At 35.9% G+C, this 23494-nt stretch overlaps 1 protein-coding gene across 5 annotated transcripts in view; it reads right to left on the bottom strand.

Moving 5' to 3' along the window:
• Positions 1-298: 298 nt before the first annotated feature.
• LOC126284117 (ubiquitin carboxyl-terminal hydrolase 21-like) overlaps positions 299-23494 on the bottom strand; it is a 374932-nt gene continuing 351736 nt past the window's right edge. For all 5 annotated transcript variants that reach the window (XM_049982796.1, XM_049982795.1, XM_049982798.1 and 2 more), the window contains 2 exons: positions 18260-18488; positions 299-3910 (listed from right to left, as the gene is read on the bottom strand). In XM_049982796.1, the coding sequence (XP_049838753.1) occupies positions 3823-3910; positions 18260-18488 (317 nt within the window). In that variant the 3' untranslated portion in view covers positions 299-3822. The remainder of the gene's footprint in view (positions 3911-18259; positions 18489-23494) is intronic.

Here is a 23494-nt window from a genome sequence, read left to right as displayed (position 1 = left end):
AGATCCATTGCCAAGGTGAGTCAGTAAATGACTTCAGAGTTTAAATTCAGGCTTATTTATTGATGGAGACAGGTACGCCACAGATTTTGTACACCTAACTGAGCACCAGCAGTGTGATAAAGGACAAAGATTTTTCAGTTTTAAGTGAGAGGATGTGCATGAAAAATAATGTGAAAAGGAGAATAATGAAAAATATGTCGATCATAGTGTTTTACCAACTCCTTGTTTATAATTTACTTTTGTTGCTAGATACAACACTCCATCAATAGCAAAGTCAAAAAAGATGGCTTAGTTCTATTACCACCCATTTTTATTCTTCTTAAAGCTCTCCCTACCATGATTTTTTCATTTTCCTGATATTTTCTTATGTGTATTCCTTTATGCTCCAGTTTTTCTTCATTTCTCATTCCCCCTCAGATGTTCACCCATATTTCAGAATTCAGTGTGACTATGTGACTCAAAGTTAGTGGTTGTGGAATAAGTCATTGCATTATTGACAGAATACTGATAACATTAAAAATAAATAAATAAATAAAAAATAAAAAAACTAAGAAAATAAAAGAAATTGCAACAGTATTCACAAATAAATAATGTACCATACTGAATGGCTCTACACTCATCTATGGAATAAATTGAGTGCCACAAGGTAACATTACACATTAGGTTTCAAATTAGCATTCAGTCTCTCTCAATGACCTCAACTATTATTCTAACAAACCCCAGTTCATGCCACACTTCACTGTAACATTTAGCACCATTTTTTTAAAGACACTATCAATTTTGAAATTACTTCTTCTAAAATTTCCATAGTCCAAATTCCCATACAATATTTTCCTAACTCTTCATGCATATTTATTGCACACTGTAGAATCAGGCCTGTGGAAGGAATATCATGTAGTCAGCATCTTTCGTGAAACTTTCTTTGGCACACATTTGAGACAGTGAAACAATAAAAATGCAATACTAAAGCATAAAGCATTTTGTAATCTGTGTGAAATTTCAGAAAGCTATACATGTTAGATATTCCAGAACTATTGCTACATGGTAGCTGTATTGCAGAAAAATATTTTTGATACATGTCTCTCCACGTTAGAGAACATATGTACACAAATAGCTACATATGTAATTTTTCATTCCCAAGTTGAGGCAGTTTGAATTATTTAAATACTGAGCCATGTTATGTACAACTGATTTTAATTTATGTTCAGGCAATTTATAAATAAATAAATATTTAAGTTATATAGCTTACTTATATAAAACAACAAAGGACACTGCAGGTGGCTCACAGAATTCAAAAATGTGTAGCTGATATTTCATTGGTTGGTTGTTATGCATACTGTTAACTCATAATGTTATCCTTCTGTGGTCTATGCACAGTGTTTGTAAATTTAACAGATTTTGTATTTTTACAATAACTACTATGCTACATACCAAAACATTACTTATGAAAATGATTTCTGTTAGCATAATTTTGTGCACAGCCTTACGCAACAGTAACTCATATCTCAATATTACTTCTGAGGCTTGAACCTAAACTACATTCCAAAGTACAGTACCTTGGTGACCACAGATTTATTGCAACACCAGCACTAAAATATGACTTTATAAGAAACAAGAGTAACAGCAACATCTAACACAAATGTCAAATTTTCTTGCTTTGTTCATTCTTTTAATCTCATTTTAGGCTTTAAATGTACGTTCTATGGCTGTGTGTAGTTATGTGGAAGTGGGCAACAAATTCGGGTATTTACAGTAAACAAGTAAAATTTCTTTGGCTACTGAATAAGGTTAAACATCACACACTACAACACCGAAAATGGGCAGAGCCAGCAATATTCCTATGACAGTCATCAGGACCATTGAATTCTCCTCTTCCCTTGCAAAGTGAGCTGAAGGAGGATTGATCCAGGGAGACATCAGGTCTAATAAAGCACAAAATTCCCAATTTAGGTATAAAATATGACTTATTTGGGCCATGTTGAGATTTTTCAGCTTTTTTCTACAATATTAATCTGCATCACAGATTATTAGGACTGTGCTCCCTGCATCAGCCATGGTCAGAAATTACATAAGCATCTGAGAAATTCCGCAAATGATAAGCTGTTTAAATGTATGTACACTGTGTTTGTAATGCTTCAACTACTGCTGGTTATGTCTAGTAAAACAAATTCTTCTAGACAATATGAGTACAACAAAACATTTATATTAATAAATAATATGTTGGAATGAATAGAAAAATGATATTTGACAGTGAATCTAAGACTAAATTAATTTCCAACATGACTGTCATTTAGAAACCAACAATGCTTTCCACTATTATTTGCCAGTGTACAACGCAATATACCCTAAAACAATGTTTACTATATGACACAATGCCATCTTCTATAATCTATATTAGTCCATGAATTGTTCATTGTTGTCTGCTGACGTAAGCTTATCACAGTGCTACTTATCACAATTATAATCACAACAATTACTTGAAATATCAACACCAATCACAATCGAGCTCTGTATTCACAACCCACCTTCATAGAGGTGCAATAAAAAGATACAATACATGCCATTTAAGGAAACCATCAAAATTTATCATTGACAGTTATGGCCAAAAGTAGAGTATTTCTTATGGACACTGGTATATTTACAAAAGACACCACTTGGCAAGTAACAACAATAAATATTTCTTAAATTATGGTAATGATCTTCTTCTACAGAGAAGCAATACATGAACAGGAAGAATGAATGGTTCAAGTTTAAGTTTATAGTTGAAATCTTTTTTATTTTTTTATATTTTCTTATTGATTTTCAGGGTGTCGCCCCCCCCCCCCTCCCCCCCCCCCCCCCCCCCCCGCCCAATTTTACTCTTTCATCACTTCCACTTAGCTTCTTATTAAATTATTATTTGTGTACCTTCCAGATGTATTACACATATACCTATCCTTGACATCTTAGATGATATAAATTCATGAACAGGAATATTTATGTTGAGAATAAATAGGGTTTTTCTCCACACAAATACTGGAATACCTATAACGCAGTTAAAAACTGAATTCCATATACCTAGCACCATTTATTAAGAGGGAAGAAGTTGATCATCTATGATTCAGCCTGTAAATTATGTACAGTGTATCATGCTGAAAGAAACCAAACAGCTTAACATTACTCACGAAATAGTAAAAATAATGATTCATTTGTAAAATAAACTAAAGATAAACTGTTAGATCCTTGGTCAAGTCATACTAACCGTAAGTACCAAAGATGAACTCGTGATATATAAGTCAAAAGAGAACATTTGCAATACATTGCTTATGGTAACATTTCTATACCCTTATAAAATATTTTTAAAATTAAAAAAATACTCACAGGCATAATGATTCTTACATATATTTAAAAAAATCCACTCAGTTGTTAAACATAGTTAGCTGTGATGCACGTTGACAATAACAGGGACATTTTGTTTGTACTAGTGCATCATGCAGGTTATTTTATGACAAATAATGAAATTATTTCATTACTCTTGTTCATAATATTATGAGAAGTTTGATAGTTTCTCTTTTATTTTAATAATATACAATTTTCTTAAAATTTCTGACGTGTCTTTCTCACTTTCTCTTTCACACAATTTGCTTGTTACATTGCTTTAAAACAAACATATAATTTTAAAAACTTTCCAGCAATAAAAAACAGGCAAACACCTCCTTAGTTAATTTCAAAATTAAATAAATAATACAATGACCAATGTCAAATTTTGTATAAAATCTGAGATTTTAAGTGTTCTTTCACTTTTCAACTGGTGAAGCACAATATAATGGAGGCACACTAAGATTATAAATGTGAGGTGTGTCCAAAAAGTTCATAAAACAGGACATAGGCTTCACTTGACATGATACTTCTAGATGAAATGGTTGATACCCTGTAACAGATATCATCAATGATCGGAGATTAGTAGACAATCAACATTGTTTGACTGGAGTTCAACATTTACATGACAGTTCTATAGGTAACATGTTACAAATATTCACCTCTAAAACAGCAAAACAGAAGAAAAAAAAAACAAAGGTAAACTTAAGAGTTTAATTATTTTACATATTTCAGTGTCATTCAAATTAGAAGTGCTCACATGGAAATAAAGAATAAAATGATTTTACAGCTAAAGCAGTTTTTTGTCTCAACAAGAAATAAATTAATTTATGTTGAGCAATGAGACAACAAAACTGAGAAGAAAATAATTTAAAACACTCACAAATGTAAAATATAGTTCATAATATTTTCTATGATGCAGGGCAGTGCGCCTCAGGTTTAAGGGTTTAGTCATACAAATAAGGAGGCTAAGTCCCATTTTCACTGGGTAATTTAAAATTTAGCATCTATTTTTGGTAAAATTTACATCTATTCTTGGCAGAACTCACATCTGTTTTTGGCAAAATTAGCATTCAAATGTTTCTGTTTATAAATGATTAGACATACAAAATTATAAGGTTGTCATGTTATGTGCCTGAAGATGAAGCCTTAGTTATTTGAAATTACCTGTTTAAAAAAAAGTGGTGATAGGTGAGTTTTCTGGCTGAAAAGTTTGCTTTTGCAACAACTTTAATAGTTTTCTTTCCTGAAACTGTCTTTCTTTGTTCTCTTGTTTTGACTCTATTTAAACTTTCAACCAAGTATCAGAAGCTCAAGAAAATAATTTCTTTGAAGCATGTTGTTCTCATTGAAATAAATGAATGAAATTCAGAATAATATATAAATGACACATCTAATTTCAATATTTCGTTACTGATGTAACATCTTATTTCTCCACCAAGAAAGAAAACTATACATTAATACAAGAAAAGAAGTCCTGTGTGTGTAAAAGCCATCAAACGGAAAAGCAAGAAGATCGCGAAAATACGAATGACTGATCATACTTTAAAAACAACATTTCAAGTGTTCCCGTTGATGTCTCGGTAAACTCAGTAAGCCAAAAACCAGAAGATAAATGTAAATGGAAGGTGGTGACATACAGCAAAAGGAAATACAAGGTGACAGATATGCAACAAAAGGAAAATGACTTTTTAATAATTGGCGATTCACTGCTGAAGAATATCGCTGTCCCCAATTGCAAGATCGATGTACGACCTGGTATTAGAACGCATCAACTCGGTAAACATTTTAAAAGTATGGTAAATGCAAGACAAGATACTGAAACCAGACATAACTATAATGGGTTGTTTATACATGTTGGAACGAATTCGTTAAGGAGCAGCAGTGAAGAAGAAATGGCAAGTGAAACAAGAAACATGATCTGTTCTGCAAGAAATATGTATGCAGGATCTCGTCTGATACTTAGCGGAATCATAAACAGAAGGTCGGTGAGTGAAAAATATATCGACAAAATAAACTGTGCTCTTTAAAGAGCAATGTGATCGTCTTGGGGCAATTTTTGTAGACCCAAAGAAATTCCTATGTGAAAACTCACTAGCGAAGGATGGCTTGCATTTAAATAGACTGGTGTCTGTAACATTCAGCAGAATGTTTGCAGATGTCTGCAAAATCATTAGATGCAAGGGAAACTAATATGGCCTGAAGGGGGTGAAAAATCACACACTCCAGCTGGAAAGAAAAATATAAGCACCATACAAAAAGAGATGATACTAAAGAATTTGCCCCAGAATACAGCTCATAACATGTAAACCAACAAAAGAAAAATTACATAAAAGTACTTCATCAAAATATTCAATACTTTGGTAACAAAAAATTAGAAGCAGAAGTACTCCTGAGTGGAGTAAGACCAGACATATTATGCATAAGTGAACATGGACTAACTGAAAGTAAAATACATAATGTGGCAATAAAGGACTACAAACTAGCTAGTTACTTCTGCAGATCTAAATATAAGGGTGGTGGCGTTTGTATATATATTAAAACAGATACTCTATCAAAGAATGTAAACAGTGAAGCTGCTACATTTCCCATAGCTAGAGAAAAAGACTTTGAAGTTACTGGTATAGTGGCAGAGGATTTTAGAGTGTTTTGTGTGTACAGGTCACCATGTGGCAATATTAGCATCTTTCTAAAAAAAATTGCTAGCTTATTGAGAATGGATATGAAGAGAAATCTTATTATATGTGGAGACTTCAACATTGACATGGGAAAAGACACAAAAATAAGACAGGATTTTGAAGAATTGTTAATACAGCATAACATGAAAGTGACAATAACTGCACCAACAAGAGTGACTTCACAAAGTGAGACAATTATTGACAACATAATTACTAATTGTGTAACTATGAGTCACATGTATTTCAGACATAAATATCTGATCATCATGGACAACTAATCAGCTTTTGCAGAAGTAATGACTCAGTATCAGAACCAAAACAAACAACCAAAGAAATTAGGATCATCAGTGAACAAAATATCAACATCTTTAGAACAATGTTAAGTAAGGAAACCTTGAGTGAAACCCTACAGGCCCAGAGTGTAAATGAAAAATATGATGCATTTATTTCAACAATTAAGTACCATTTTAATGTAGCATTTCCCAAAGTAAAGAGACAAGAAAGGCAACAAGATCAAACACAGTGGATTACCAGTGAAATACTAGAACAGCGAAGGAAGCTTCAGGACGTGAGACGGATGGGCGAAGCTGAAAACTATAAAATGTTAAAAAAGAAGTATAGAAAAACAATAAGAGAAGCGAAAGCAAGAGCAATTGACACCACTATAGTGAACTCAAAAACAAGGCAAAGGCAACTTGGAATTCAATCAATGCTGAAAGAAAGGAAAAAGATGGGTCAAACAAAGAAGAAGGTATTAGGTCAATTAAAATAGACAACACAGTGGTCACAGATGGTATGGAAATAGCAAACATACTGAATAATAACTGTATCAGTGTAGTAGAAAACCTAAAATTGGAAAGAAATAGTCAAAAACAGAAGGGTATTAAGGTACCAAAAAGATCATGCAGTACTATGTTCTTAAGACCAGTCACAGAAGATGAATTACGGAAAACTATACAGAAACTGAAGTCCAAGAAATCAGTTGGTGATGATGAAATATCAAATCATGTAATAAAGCTGGTATGTGAGGAGATAATAACACCACTGAAGAACATAGCAAACTGTTCTTTCAGAGAAGCAATTTTTCCAGAAAAACTGAAGATAACGAAGGTAGTGCCAGTGTACAAGAAAGGGTGTAGGGATGATCCCAACAACTACAGACCAATTTCACTGATATCAGGTTTCTCAAAAATCCTAGAAATGCTTATGTATACCAGATTAGTTAACTATTTGGACAAACATAACTTTCTCATGCCCTCACAACATGGTTTCAGAAAGGGTAAATCTACAGAATCAGCAATTGTCAGTCTAACAGAATACATTTTACAGTCCTTGGATGAGAAAAAGGTTGTCTCTGCAATGTTTCTGGATCTTTCAAAGGCATTTGACACCATTGACCATGAAATGCTGATACAAAAATTAAGCAACTATGGCATTCGGGGGCAACCAGGTGAATGGATAAAATCATACTTGTGCAACCGCAAGCAGTATGTATCATTAGGAAACTCGTACCAATCAGAAACCAAATCCATCAAATATGGAGTGCCGCAGGGTTCAGTAATGGGGCCATTGTTATTTAATGTATTTGTTAATGATATAGGTGTTGAGGAGGAAGAAAAGAAAATATTGTATGCTGATGACATGACAATACTAAACAGTGACTAAAATATGGAACAGCTTGAGAGAAGAGCATACATATCTGCAAATGTCACAGCTCAATGGCTGTTGGAAAATGAACTGGTTATAAATCTAAAAAAGACTATGTATGCAGTGTTTAAAAACAAGGAAAAGGCTGTAGACATGGATTTAGAGGTTGATGGAACAAGGCTGGGAGAAGTAGAATCTGCTGGATTCTTAGGTATTCTTGTGGATAATGCACTGAAATGGAAAAAAAAAAAACATATTAATAACGTCTGTAAGAAACTAAGCTCTGTCATATTCTTAATTATGCAGCTATCACAGTATTCAGACAAGGACCTTCTGTGTACAGTGTATCATGGACTTTTCGAACCATACTTACAGTATGGAGTAACTGTGTGGGGAAACTCAAACAAACAAGAGAGAAAACGAGTGTTCACATTACAAAAAAAAGCAATTAGGACCATTTTAAGAAGAAAGACCTCTGAAACATGCAGAAACTGTTTCAAGAATTTAAATATCTTAACTTTTTCATAGTTGTATATATACAAAACAATAATGTACATCACAAACGGTAGTGAGGACTGGATTACAAATGCTAGTGTACACACCCACAATACAAGAAAGAAGAATGAAGTACGGAGCATACCCCGCCGACTGGCAATGCTAGAAAAAGGACCCCAGTACTTTGGTATCAGACTACTAAGAAGTCTGCCCAAAACCCTGCGAGATAGTGTACTTCACAAAGACTTTCCAAAGAAACTTAAAGACTACCTCATTGAAAAAGAGTTTTACAGTGTTGCAGAATACTTATGCCATTAAATTTGTATATACTGTTACTCATTATCAGTAATGTAAAAATGTAAGCTAAAGGTGTAGAAAAATAAGTGATAAGGAGTGTTAACACTTTGAAATGTCCTATATTACACGTACATTTACTGTACACAATGTAATCTTACAGGATCAAATAAAAATTCAATTCAATTCAATTCAATGAAGAGGTTTGCACAGCTAGCTTAGAGTGCTGCATCACATCAGTCTTTGGATTGGAGACTATGACAACAACACCAACGTCTGGTTTTATTAAAGGAGAAATCAACTTATACTTCTTGAAATAAATATCAATATGCTTACATTAATGAAGTGTAAAACGATGATGCCACTGTGTTGACAATGGTAAAAACAGAGAATACTACAACTGAAACTGGAAACCAGCCAATTATTCTGCTAATGTATAAACTTAATGCCACATTTCTTGTCTGCCATTCAGGGTTGAAACATTATCAATAATGTATTGCATGGTTACTACCCAAATGGTGAGGTGTTGGGGGTTTTAACACACAATGCAAGGACAGGAAACTGTAACATGCAACAACTTTTTCTACACTGCTAAGGCCTTTCCCCTTCTAAAAACTGTGGCATAGGTGTGACATAGACAATTAACAAGGCAGAGGACAAATCAAGACCGAATGTATCATGTGACGTGTAACAGGCCATCATGTGGCTGCTAGTGTCCCCATTATGCTACTGATAATGCTTGAGGTTGTGAATGCAATCATTATGCAACATGGAAGAGTGTGCTGTTGACTTCAATCAGTAATTGAAATGGTTTTATTTTCTAAATACATTTTTTAACTCTTAACTATTAGTGTAGAGAAACTTTTTTCAAACATTAATAGTTTAGTCACATAATGTGGCTACATTTAAATTTTCACACTAAGTGAAGCAGATACCAACTTGAGAAGCAACAGTTCTCTCACAGTGGAAACCAAAAAGCAAACTTTAGTCAAATGCTGCTCTTAGACTCGAAATTTTTGGTCAAATGTTTGATTGGATTAAAAACAAGGACTCCCAAAAAATTACACAATGGATTTCTGTTCAACTTTTCATAGCCAAACAAAGAGTGAGACAAAGGAAGAAAGGGAGGCGAAAGAGAAGGGAGAGTGGTTGAAAAGGTGGGAGAGGAGAGGGAGAAAAAGAATGCTGGGGTATGTGTGTGTGGGAGAGGGTGGGGGGATTGAGTATCAAACTGATCAGCATGAGTTTCAATAAAAAAGTCTTTTGCAAAGCTGGAGTTCATGCTGGTTAATTTGATAGCCCATTTGTTGATTTTCCACTCTACATTTGACTATTAACATCCAGGCAAACATTTATTATGTAATTTACTGGGAGTCTCTGTTTTCACTCAGCTCAAACATTTGACCAAAAATCTCCAACAGTTATTGAGTCTTATGCCCCCAGCAGGCTCAAATTCAGGAAGAGATTTGAAGAAAAGTACCTAAACTTGCAGTGATGAAACCTATTGTCATGATTTTATTGTGCCACCCTTTAAATGTATCTACTGTATTTTAAACACTCAATATCCAGACATGTTAATGACAGAATTGAAAAACGAGGACAATTTCCCAGTCTTCAACATCCCATTCAACATTTATCAACGGCAGAGGGCATTCACTGCACTCCCTTAAATCTATATGAATGAGCCTACAAATGTTGTCAGCACTTGTAATGAGATAGCATATCAAATGTATTAATAAGAGAATCCAAGCACAATCTAATTTAAAAATTACATTTTCCCCTTTTGCTCAAAGAAGTAAGGGGGCATAAGAGAAGATGAAACAAATACAAAAAAACACTGAAAGATGCTCCCATAGACACAAAATTAGAATAGAAAACTAGCCAGCAGGGATGCCCATAAGGGAACAACACTCAGAAGAAAACAGAGAGAGTTCTTTCTTGAAGAAAAAAAATTAGTGCCAGCTGGTAGCTAATATGAGGTCACACAGAATGTGATCATGGGAGCCAAAATTCTGTCTGTTCATTCACACATCATCCATCATAAAGGAGAGCCCCAAAAGTTGTGGAATGAACAAAGGTATGGCAGAAGCAATATAAACCAGTTACAAGTCACGTTCCTGTCATTGGCACATGTCATTCACAGTATACACAGAGGTGCAAAAATCATGTGTAGACAAATGAACACATCAAAGTTCAACAAAACATTACTATCAAATCATCATATGACATGATCTCAATTATGTGCTTAAAATATTGTGGTCTGTACACCTTCCCACTGATCCAGATAAAACAAGCCATTTGCTAAAGAACCCTCGGAACCCATAAGAAGTAAAACATTTTTTATTGAGGTTGAATAACAAGTAAACTGTTTTTATTCTACTGATCAGTAGAATTGTCCTAACAAGAAGTGATGGAAGAATCTATAAATAAGAATAACGCATCTCACTGAACAATGTGGTAACTGCAACTTCCCAAGTAAAATTCCTGAATGCCATTGTGCTATAATTAGTGTTCCTGCTTTCAGATTACATATTTTTATTACTTTACCTTTTTGTCTGAATAATCTGTTCATCAATTCCAGTTTAATTAGGAAACATTTGAGGCATATCCATAATCCTGGAAATTTCTTGGAACAATTTGTGAACAACTGAAGCCAAACAGCCATACAGAAGTTTGTAAATGACTAACTTATCAACTGAGACAATGCAGAAAACTACAGATCCTAACTATGAAACTTTAGGAGAAACAGAGTAGATTTGGCAACCTTTCTTAATATGGAAAATATACGGGAGCATGTCAGTTGTAGCACAGTGTCATAATTTCTCCACCACTGCACCTCTGATCACACTGTCTCACATACACACACTGGACGAGAGGCCTCCTAGTGAGACAATGCTTTCAGAATATAATACAGTTAAGTTGAGGTGAACCACAGTGATCGTTGTTGGCTCCGTTTGTGTTCTCATTATATATTAACAATCTTCCATTGCATACCCGGCAACAGTTCTGTTTGCTGATAAAGCAAGTATTACAATCAAGTCTAGCAGAGTAACTTCCAAAGCTGAAAATGTATTGTTTTGAAAATTAATAATTGATTCTCTGGAAATATAATGTCATTAAATTTAGATAAAACTCCGTAAATGTTATTCAACATTGCCCAAGGCCTCACCACACCATTAGAAATTATAAATGAGGTTAAATCAAAAAAGATGAAAGATGTTCTGGGTTCTTAGGTGCTTCTACTGATAAGAGTCTGAACTGGAGGCCACATGTTACAGCGCATCTTCAATGTCAAGGCTATGCAACTTTTGCATTTGGATAATATCAGATTAAGGAGATAAAAATGTCAAAAAGTTGACTTTCTTTTCCTGCTTTCATTCATTAATGTCTTATGTCACTGTAATCTGTGTAGCTCATCACTAAGGAAAAAGGGAGTGCATCGCATGAAAATGTTTAATAAGGATAATGTTTAGTATAGACTGTAGAACTTTTTGTAGACAGCTGTTTATGCAGTCTGGCATAATGACAACAGTCACACGGAGCATTTACTCTGTTATGAAGTTTGTTATGAACCATCATACACAGTTTGACATCACTGGTAACATCCATAAATACAATACTAAAAGAAGAAATTATTTACACAATCCATCATTTAACCTGTGTGTGGCACAAGGAGTGGCATAATAAGCCACAAAAATCTTTGACTACACATTCAGTGATGTAACAAACTTAGTGGATAATAATATTAAATTCAAATACAAATTGAAGTCACATCTGCTTGACAACTCCACAGAAGAATTTCTGAATGTGTAGTTGTTGTAGTAGTAGTAGTAGTAGTAGTAGTAGTAGTATGTGTGTGTGTGTGTGTGTGTGTGTGTGTGTGTGTGTGTGTGTGAGAGAGAGAGAGAGAGAGAGAGAGAGAGAGTTGGGGGAGGGGGGATAGAGACATTAAACATTAATGTACATCACTGTCCGCATATAAAAAAAATTACAGCTCTTAAAAAACCTTGTAAATGCTCAGTGTGTTGCCATATTTTCCACTGAGAAATGTAATGAAATTTAAAACTAATCCATTCTGTATCACAGCAAGAGGTCACAATTATGATCCATGGAACATGCAAGTGACTAACAGCCCAATTCCTCAAAAGTATATTTAAATAATTTTATAATGCTGTCAAGAAGAAATCTACCACAACTGAATGCATAAACTGAAATTTCGAACACCTTGTGCCTCAACACTGCATCTCGTTGTTGACAGATGCTGTTGCGCACCCTCCACATGGCATTCTCGTCACTTAATATAATGGCAAAGTCTTTCACAGTGGATATGTTGTATATTCTTGTATGTGACGAGTGCATGGCACACTGATCACTGCTTCACACTCCACTCAAAGGAAAGTGTTGCATTAAATGTGCCTCCATTTTCTCCACATTTTGTGGTACTATTCTGGTAACAAAAAATCCTATAGAACACTGACATAATATTCATTTAATATGCAATGAAAATTTTATTGATACTAACACAGTCTGGACTGCTCAAACTGATTTTGGGCATGTGAGTGTGTGCAATACAAATGATGTAAATATAATACAATGCCAAATTAAAACAATGGTAGGAGATAAATTCAAGGCAATTTTCAGTGTGATTGAAGATCTAATCCTGTAGAGTAAGACTAGTGGGAAGGTTTGAGATGTACAAGGAAGTAAGACTAATTTTAAGGAGGCATGGAAAGTAGAAGAAGGAACAGAGCAATCGCTTCATTGACTCTTGCAGTAGGCGTGTATAATAGGAGTCGGACTAGCAAGAAACCCACATTGCTTCTCATATGTCCATACAGTAGCCATTCAAAATGGATGATGCAATTGAATCCACTATAAAAATGTGTGTGCGTGCAAGTGTGTGTGTGTGTGTAGTGTGTGTGTGTGTGTGTGTGTGTGTGAGAGAGAGAGAGAGAGAGAGAGAGAGAGAGAGAGAGAGAGAGAGAGAGAGAGAGAGAGAGCACACATGTATGTTCCACATCTCCTAAAAAACCACTGAACCAGTTTCAATAAACTTGGTACACATATCCCTTTCTGTCAGGCAACAATTGCTATTGGTATAAGAACCACCTACCTGTTATAGTTTAGGATATATAATGTCATAAATAATGAAATAGATGACAAACTTCCGCATCATGCACAACATGCATGTTGTTTAAATTTATTACTTCTTTGTTAGTAACTCTATTTGCAACACATTTTGCAGACAGTATCCACATGTGCTGCTGAATGTACCAACACACAGTTCAAGAGATGTGATGTCAAACACTGAGATGTTTGAAAAAATGCTGCATCATGCACACAGTTTTAATACACATATTCTTTCTTACTAAGTCACTCCTACAATCAAGTCAACTTAAGGAACTCTGTGAGATTTGGTAGTGCTTTTGACAGCTTTTAACTGTGAAGTACAGATGGCTGTAGGAGAAAACAGTAGCCATCTATAGATATGTGAAGAACTGTTGCTGTAGAAACATTGACAAAATTGTGTTGTAGAAATGCAAAGAAGCTGTGTCGTGCATACAGAAACTATCCATTATCATCTCACACCGAGTCTACTGCAAGGGTACATACTGCATAATAATGAATGAAAGGAAGATGTTCGTCTTGGTCAGAGATCAATCTGGCGAAATGAATATCAGGACAATGCTCAGTCTGTCAGCTAGTATCCTATCGAATACGAAATCTGTTAATGGAAAATAACAAACACATTGAAAGCTCAAAAACAAATCTAAAGCTATATGAGAAGTTATAAAAAAATCAAACAACAAGTGAAACCAAACAATATATAAATGTCTGATTCTTGCCCAACCAAACTACAGAGACCTTCAACAAATATTTTGCAAACATAAGTGAACAATTGGTGAGTAGACTGGAAGAACACAACAAAATATCACCTCCCTCATCGAATAGCGTGAGAAATGTGTCTAAATCATTGTTACTTTCACCCACATATACTGAAGAAATTTTATCAGTTATAAAAACCTTGAAAACAGGGTACACATGTGGAACTGATGGAATACCAGATGCAATAATTAAAAAATGCTGTCTTGCCTTAGCTGAACCCTTGACACACTCGTGCAACAGCTCACTGGCATCAGGAACCTGCCCTTCTTGCTTAAAAACAGCAAAACTGAAACCACTGCTCAAAAAAGGAAATCCAGGAGGTGTTACAAATTATAGACTAATAGCCCTATTGCCTGTATTTTCAAAAAAATGAGAATTTTTTTTATAAGTGATTGTCTGATTTCCAGAATAAACATAAAATTTGCTCTCCCTCACAGCATGATTTCAGGAAAGGCTATTCAACTGAGAGAGCAATATTTGAATTTCATAATTAAATCTATGCTAAACTGGATGCGAGTGAGTTTGTGATGGGCATTTTCTTGATTTATCCAAAGTTTTCAACGCCATTGGCCATAATGCCCTACTGCAGAAGCTTGACCAATTAGGAATTAGAGGTATATCCAAAGAGTGGCTCAGGACATACCTATGTGGTCACAAACAGTTTGTTGAAGTGCAATATACTGACCACAACAAAATCAGCTACTACTATTCAGGATGTGAAAATGTGAAATATGGTGATCCTCAACTATCACTGTATTTGGGCCCATTCTGTTTCTCCTCTACGTCAATGATCTTATGAACAACAAGCATTGCCAAACTACTCTCCAATTTGCAGATGATACAAGCTTCCTCATTAGTTGGAAAACAGAAGAAAAACTGAAAGACTCTGCCATCCAAACAATGAACAGTGTAGAACTGTGGTTCAACTATAACAAGCTAATTGTAAACAAATACTAACAAAGAGATAAAGGGGCTGGCCAGTACTTACCTCAGCTCAGTATAGCCGATAGATACACAAAAAAAAAGAACCGAAAATTTACGTTCCTAGCTTTTGGAACAAATGTTCCTTCATCAGGGAGGAGAGAGGGGAACAAAAAGGAAGAAGCGAAGGTGGATTCAGTTACTCACAACCCAGGTTATTAATTACAAACAAAGAAAAGACAGTAGCACTGAACTTCTATAATCTAAAAGAAAGGCACCACCTAAACATACAAATAGAACTAAGGGACAGAGTTCTTTAAAGTGTTGAGAGCACAAAATTTCTGGGACTCTGGCTCCAGAACAACACAAAATGGAGGTACACATTGAATATTTGCAAAGAAAACTAAGCAAAACCTACTACATTACAAGGATCTTAAAATCTTGTTGCAGCAAAGCCAGCCTGTTAAATGTATACTATTCCTATGTGCATTCTGTAATTAAATATAACATAATCTTCTGGGGCAATACAACAACAAATATTAAACTTTCCAAGATGCAAAAGAGAATATTAAGAATTATTGAATGGGTAAATAATAGGAAATCATGAAGACTCATATTGAAAAACTTGTCAGTTCTTCCTCTTAATTGGATTTTTATCTACAAATGTCAGTTTCCATAAAACAATATATTAATAGATACCCTGATATCTTACTAAAAATGAAGATATACATGCATACAAGACAATAAAAAAATCTGATTTTCATGTGAAACAGGTGAGAACATCATTGTGCCAAAAACGCACTCTGCATATTGGGATAAAAATTTACAATAATCTGCCAAACCATACTAAGTAAGTAAGTAAACACAGTAGTTTTAAGTCTGAACTAAAGGCATATTTGATTGGTCATTGCTTTTACAGTCTGACAGAGTACCTAGAAACCAAACAACAAAAATAAAGATGCATTACAAATATTCTACTTTGTATGTTGTCTCTAATGTTTGTTGTATATATGATTTTTTGCTAAATTACTTAAGTATCTAGTCCTCCGTAATACAATACGAACTGTATTTTATATTGTAAAGACTTAACCATGTCCAATATCCTTGTATATATTCTATACATGTAGGATTAGAATGATTAAATAAATAAAATAAATGGATCCATGTACTACATGATAATAAAAAAAATTAAATATTAGATACTCACATCAAAATCTTCAGAATAAATTTCTTCACACATCTACATCTGTACTGGACAGATCACCACTGAAATGAAATTACTGGCTGGGAGACAGTATCTGGTGTTGTTCAGCTGCCTAGTGCAAGTCTTTTTATACGACACACCACTTCAGTGAGTTGCACATCAGTGATGACGGAATGTTGACCCTGTCACAAACTGAACCTGGGCCCCCACCCCAGGAATCAGCCACACTGACCACTCAGCTACAGAGGTGCCTGCATCATAAAATAGAAGTCTGTTCCCCTTGCTGGAAGACATTTCCAGTGCTCCTTTACTTGTGTCATCTTTACAGTTCTGCTTGACAATGTGACCAGAACAGACCACATCTCATCAATCCACACTACTTCATCAATATTTGTGCTATGGATCTGTCTTAAAAAATCTGCATCACCATGGACTTACATTCTCCCACTCCATCAACAGCTTACGGCCACAAAAATGCCCACAGTAAAATTGTAGATCATGCAATGCTACGGGCAGATCAGTCTGTGTTGGTAATCTGATTATCCATACAGCTTCCCAATTCCCCAAGAGTTTCAAGTTTCTATGTTTTTTCAGGATCTTTTTATTTCTCAAACATATCCTTGATCATCTTCACAAAAGTCTTTTTGTTTATGTACAGAGCTGCAGCAGTTCTATCGGTTAACACTATTAACAGAGAGCCATTTTTGTCTTTCACTCTCAGAATAGGCACATAATGCACCAAACCATTTCTCTTGACTGACCTTGTACGCCTCTCCCCAGGTGACAGAATGACGAGGAACATTTCCACTTGTAGATTTTGATGAACTCCTTTCTGGCATAGTTCAGTATCACAAAATAAATAACAGTAACAGCAAATGAAGTAATAACTCCTCCAACAGCAAAAACAGTGAACAAAACCACAGGGTGCAATGAACGCCCAGGACAGCAGCTGCCTTAAACTCAAGCACAGCATGGGGCTGGAAATGTGATGGTGGAGTGAAGGTCCGGCATCTTTGTGGATTTGCTGTGGCTACAGGTATTGTGGGTTCAGTGGAATGTGGTTTGTGCCTCCCACATGGGTTGGAGTATGTATTCAGAATGATTTAATGTGGAATAGCCACATACAGCCACATAAACTGATCGCAGGTACGGCAGAGACAGACAGGGTCATGAGAAGGATGAGATGTAGTTCACCCACAAAGCAGATGGCTTACAAAACTGTCATTTGACCAATACTTGAATACTGCTCACCAAGTCTGGGACCTGTACCATACAGCATTGAGAGGGAAAAAAGATCCAAAGAAAAGTAGTTCATTTAGTAAGAGTGAAAACAAGACAGAGATGCTCCCTCGAGTCCAGTGACAGATGCTACAAGAGGCATATTATGCATCACTGTGTGGTTTATTGTTATAATTCCAAGAGCATGTGTTCCTAGTACAGTCAACAAGCATTTTGCTTCCTCCAATGTACAGGTTGCAAAAAGACCGCGAAGGTAAAATCAGGGAGAATTGAACTCACATGGAGGCTTACTGACAATTGTTTTTTGTGTGGACCATTAGTAAAAACAAGACTGAGGGAAGTGACAGTTGTACACAAAGTACCCTCTGCCACACCCAAAAACTAGTTTACAGGGTATGGCATTAGTGTGGGGTTTCCCATCTCTTACCACATTCCACAACAAAAATTTCGCTAGCTCGTGGACTACAATATTTCTATTTTTACATAAGAGGCTTAGTTCATTCTTGTTCAAAAGTGAAATAAATTATGTAAGACTCACCTTGAGTCATTGTACTCGTGCCATTCTCCCGTATAAGGATGCTTGCAGTACGCAGTGTAGTGTCCCGAGTAAGTTGTCCCAGAGTGGTTTGCAACTCCATACAAGTTGTATGTGCAACCCTGACCCCTGTTAGCAGCATACGCACTCAGGTCTAGGCCAGTTAGTGGAAAGTCAACAGTCACATTCAATTTACCACGGAACCTTTCAGTAGGTGAAAACCGTTTCAAATCTGAAATTCTTCATTAAGGATAACACAGTACAACAGTGCTAATCTTACCATTTATCATAAATAATAATAATCACAGATGTTTACATGCAAATCCACTAATTAGAGCTAATCATTTGCACATTCACATACTGAAATGCTTACAATCTAAATTTACCATAATATTTCAATATTTAAGTTTACTCAAAGAGAATCAAGGATGGATTTCTTTTCAAGTTTACAGCTGGATCAGCATTCCCATTTCTGCACACAATATCTTGAATAATGGGAATTTCAGGAGATGGGACCTGGATAAACTGATTAAACCAGAAATTGTACAGAGTTTCAGAGAGAGCATAAGGGAACAATTGACAAGAATGGTGGAAAGAAATACAGTAGAAGAATGGGTAGCTTTGAGGGATGAAGTGGTGAAAGCACCGGAGGATCAAGTAGGTAAAAAGATGAAGGCTAGTAGAAATCCTAGGGTGACAGAAGAAATATTGAACTTAATTGACGAAAGGAGAAAATATAAAAATGCAGTAAATGAAGCAGGCAAAAAGGAATACAAACGTCTCAAAAATGAGATCGATAGGAAGTGCAAAATGGCTAAACAGGGATGGCTAGAGGACAAATTTAAGGATGTAGAAGCTTATCTCACTAGGGGTAAGATAGATACCTCATACAGGAAAATTAAATAGACCTTTGGAGAAAAGAGAACACTTGTATGAATATCAAAAGCTCAGATGGAAACCCAGCTCTAAGCAAAGAAGGGAAATCAGAAAGGTGGAAGGAGTATATAGAGGGTCTATACAAGGGCGATATACTTGAGGGTAATGTTATAGAAATGGACAAGGATGTAGATGAAGATGAAATTGGAGATACGATACTGCGTGAAGAGTTTGATAAAACACTGAAAGACCTAAATCGAAACAAGGCCCTGGGAGTAGATAACATTCCATTAGAACTACTGACAGCCTTGGGAGAGCCAGTCCTGACAAAATTCTACTATCTGGTGAGCAAAATGTATGAGACAGGCGAAATACCCTCAGACTTCAAGAAGAATATAAAATTCCAAACCCAAAGAAAGCAGGCATTGACAGATGTGAAAATTATTGAACTATCAGTTTAATAAGCCATGGCTGCAAAATACTAACACGAATTGTTTACAGGCGAATGGAAAAACTGGTAGGAGTCAACCTCGGGGAAGATCAGTTTGGATTCCATAGAAATATGGGAATACGTGAGGCAATACTGACCCTACGACTTATTTTAGAAGCTAGATAAGAAAAGGCACACCTACGTTTCTAGCATTTGTAGACTTAGAGAAAGCTTTTGACAATGTCAACTGGAATACTCTCTTTCAAATACTGAAGGTGGCATGGGTAAAATACAGGAAGCAAAAGGCTATTTACAATTTGTACAGAAACCAGATGGTAATTATAAGAGTCAAGGGGCATGAAAGGCAAACAGTGGTTGGGAAGGGTGTGAGACAGGGTTCTAGCCTCTCCCTGATGTTATTCAATCTGTATATTGAGCAAGCAGTAAAGAAAACAAAAGAAAAATTCAGAGTAGGTATTAAAATCCATGGAGAAGAAATAAAAACTTTAAGGTTAGCCGATGACATTGTAATTCTGTCACAGAAAGCAAGGGACTTAGAAGAGCAGCTGAACGGAATGGACTGTGTCTTGAAAGGAGGAATTAAGATGAACATCAACAAAAGCAAAATGAGGATAATGGAATGTAGTCAAATTAAGTCTGGTGATGCTGAGGGAATTAGATTAGGAAATGAGACACTTAAAGTAGTAAAGGAGTTTTGCTATTTAGGGAGCAAAATAACTTATGATGGTCGAACTAGAGAGGATATCAAATGTAGACTGGCAATGGCAAGGAAAGTGTTTCTGAAGAAGAGGAATTTGTTACCATCGAGTATAGATTTAAGTGCCAGGAAGTCGTTTCTGGAAGTACTTGTATGGAGTGTAGCCATGTATGGAAGTGAAACATGGACGATAAATAGTTTGGACAAGAAGAGAATAGAAGCTTTCGAAATGTGGTGCTACAGCAGAATGCTGAAGATTAGATGGGTAAATCATATAACTAATGAGGAAATATTGAATAGAATTGGGGAGAAGAGGAGTCTGTGGCACAACTTGACTACGAGAAGGGATTGGTTGGTAGGACATGTTCCGAGGGATCAAGGGATCACCAATTTAGTATTGGAGGGCAGTGTGGAGGGTAAAAATCGTAGAGGGAGACCAAGAGATGAATACACTAGGCAGATTCAGAAGTATGTAGGCTGCAGTACGTACTGGGAGATGAAGAAGCTTGCACAGAATAGAGTAGCATGGAGAGCTGCATCAAACCAACCTCAGGACTGAAGATCACAACAACAACAACAACAACAACAACAACATCTTGAAGACACACAGTTGTATGTATCATACACTGTGCATGATGGTCTGTTTCATTTACAGACAGCCTGGGTTCAAACCACACTAGCAGCACCTGACTACGTAAACTTTTTAAGTCCAGTGGGTGTTTTCGTGTATGCATCAAAGTCATTTTTCACAGAACCTGACAAAGACTCTATGATGATATGTTTACTTCTAATTATCTCGTAACAGCAAAACACAGGCAGATCCATAGACCTGGAACAACTTTTCAAAACAAAACCTGCTGGATAAACAGAAATTTAAAGTCGAGTAATATGAGATGGGAGAGGGGAAAACCTGTAAGGCTATGCTGCTGTGAGGGAGCCACTTTGAAAGCTACCTCGTGGGATGCAACTTGTAATTTTTAAATGGAAAAGGAGGCCATGAGCCATATCAAACAGACACAGGTGATGTGTCAAAATGGCAGAGAATGGCATTAAAAAAACGATAGTGTCTTCCATTTAGCTTTATTCATTCTCAGTTTATGTCACACTTTGTACAAAACATGACAAATGCTGGTGATAACACATAAAGGGTACAAAATCTGCTCAAAATGTAGTCTAGTGCATTGTAAGTTAGTTGTTATCTGCTTCACCCATTCCTTGTGGCACTTAACCAGCAGATGAACACGTAATGATCTGAGGTTGACACTCTCTCATACAAACTGAACTTATTGATGCGAGCTTTCTCTACTGTTTCCAATATCATTTTTGCTTGTATTCACATGATGTTCAGTCTCTTTAATGTACTTTTCTGTTTATTAGTGATTTAGTTTACAACTTTGCTCCTGCTGTTCCACAATAGCAAGCTGTGTTACAGGTGGTAAATAATGTCATAAAATAAAATTAGGAATTTGTAAACATAACACCATTAAAGTATTATTCAATTTTTGCATCATAAAGTTATTCTCAATTAAATATATCAACTTACAAGCCCAGTTCTCGCCATTTGAGGGAAGTTTTTAACATGGCTGTCTCTCATAAAATACTGAGTGATGAGGCACCTATTAATGAAAGGAAGTGCAGAAAATGGTTTCAGTGCTCCAAGAATGGTGATCTCGATGTCACAGACCACAACGATGGTTGAAGACAGAACGTTTCCTAAGCTACTCAGATCAATGAAAACAATCAGTGGAGATCATTATCAAAAGCAATTGATGCATCTGAGTTGAGCACTGAAAGACACACAGCCACAATACAGCGATAGATACAAAGAGGTGATTTTTTGTAGCAAGACAATGCTTCTCCCACATCGCAAATCCCATAAAAATATACTTGGAAATATTGGGCTGGAAAGTCCTACCCCATTTGCCATATTTTCCAGACATTGGTCCATCTCAACACTATGTTTTTCAATCAATGGCACATGGCCTGGCTGATTGGCACTTCCAGTCATACGAACAACTGCAGTTCTTCTGTCACAGGATCCATACGCTGACCAAAAGATGGGAGAAAGTACATGCCAGTGATGGCCAAAACTTTGAATTTTTGTAAGTTTTTCACATTGAAGCCTTGAACTTTGAGGAAAAAATGGTAGAAGCAAAGTTGTAGATCTAACACTTTCCTTCCGTTACTTTTTTCTATCATTCTTGATGCTGTTTGGGACATTTTTGTATGCTCAGAAAGCAAATACATGGAAACTCTTAAAAGTAAGTTATCCTGGTACTTTCATGTTTCAGTGCAACAAAAATGGGTAAAAGAAAAATAAGTAAAATAGTTAACATGAATTATATTTTACAGTAACACATGGAACTCTATTTTTTTATTGCACACAATGCAATGCCTTCATTGACAAATCATTTTAATAAGAATATTATGGGACCTGGGTACAATTCAAACCAGAATTCAAGCACAAGATCAACAGTTCACTCTCTATATTCACCAAATACACAACTACATTCACAGCCCCCCCCCCCCCCCCAATCAGATCTGACTGACTTAAATTTGGGGGACAATGAGGCCACTCTACCAGACCTATCAATCCCCAGGGAAGTTGGATATCCAGATATGCCTGGATATCCACATCCGGGCAGCTGGATATCCAGGTATACATGGACAGCTAGCTTATAACAGAGGTGTAGCGCCATCATGCTAAAAAAAAATAATAACAATTACAATAAAAAAAGGTGGAAATATCCCGTCATTAGAAAGCATTGATGGCAACATACCTTCATCTATCAACTACAGATAACAGGCTGCTGTTACTGTATCCTGACTGCAGACCTGCTCAACAATACGAGAACTCCACATTTCACACCAAATGATCACTTTCAATGTACCAACTACCTTCAATGGATCCATCCAGTGAGAGTTCTCATCTGACCAGTAAGTGTGATTCTGTTTATTTACTTCTGTCCACACAAAAATTAGCTTCACCCAGTAACAGTGTGTCACAGGGGAAATGATTTGTTCATAGAATTTGCATGTCACCCATTCCACAAACTGACCCCAATGATCTGTATCACCCTCAGTGATACTCTGTAATTTTTGTAATGGTGCCATTATTTGTTGCCAAAATTCTCATTTTTGATGTATGGTTGACCCCACTTTCTTGCGAGATATGGCACGTAATATGCTCTGAACTTTTAGTGTATGATGAACA

Source organism: Schistocerca gregaria, chromosome 8 (genome assembly GCF_023897955.1).
Source record: "Schistocerca gregaria isolate iqSchGreg1 chromosome 8, iqSchGreg1.2, whole genome shotgun sequence".
Classification (NCBI taxonomy): Eukaryota; Metazoa; Arthropoda; class Insecta; order Orthoptera; family Acrididae; genus Schistocerca; species Schistocerca gregaria.
The sequence above is the reverse complement of the archived record's forward strand: the minus strand, read 5'-3'. Positions and strand labels throughout refer to the sequence as shown.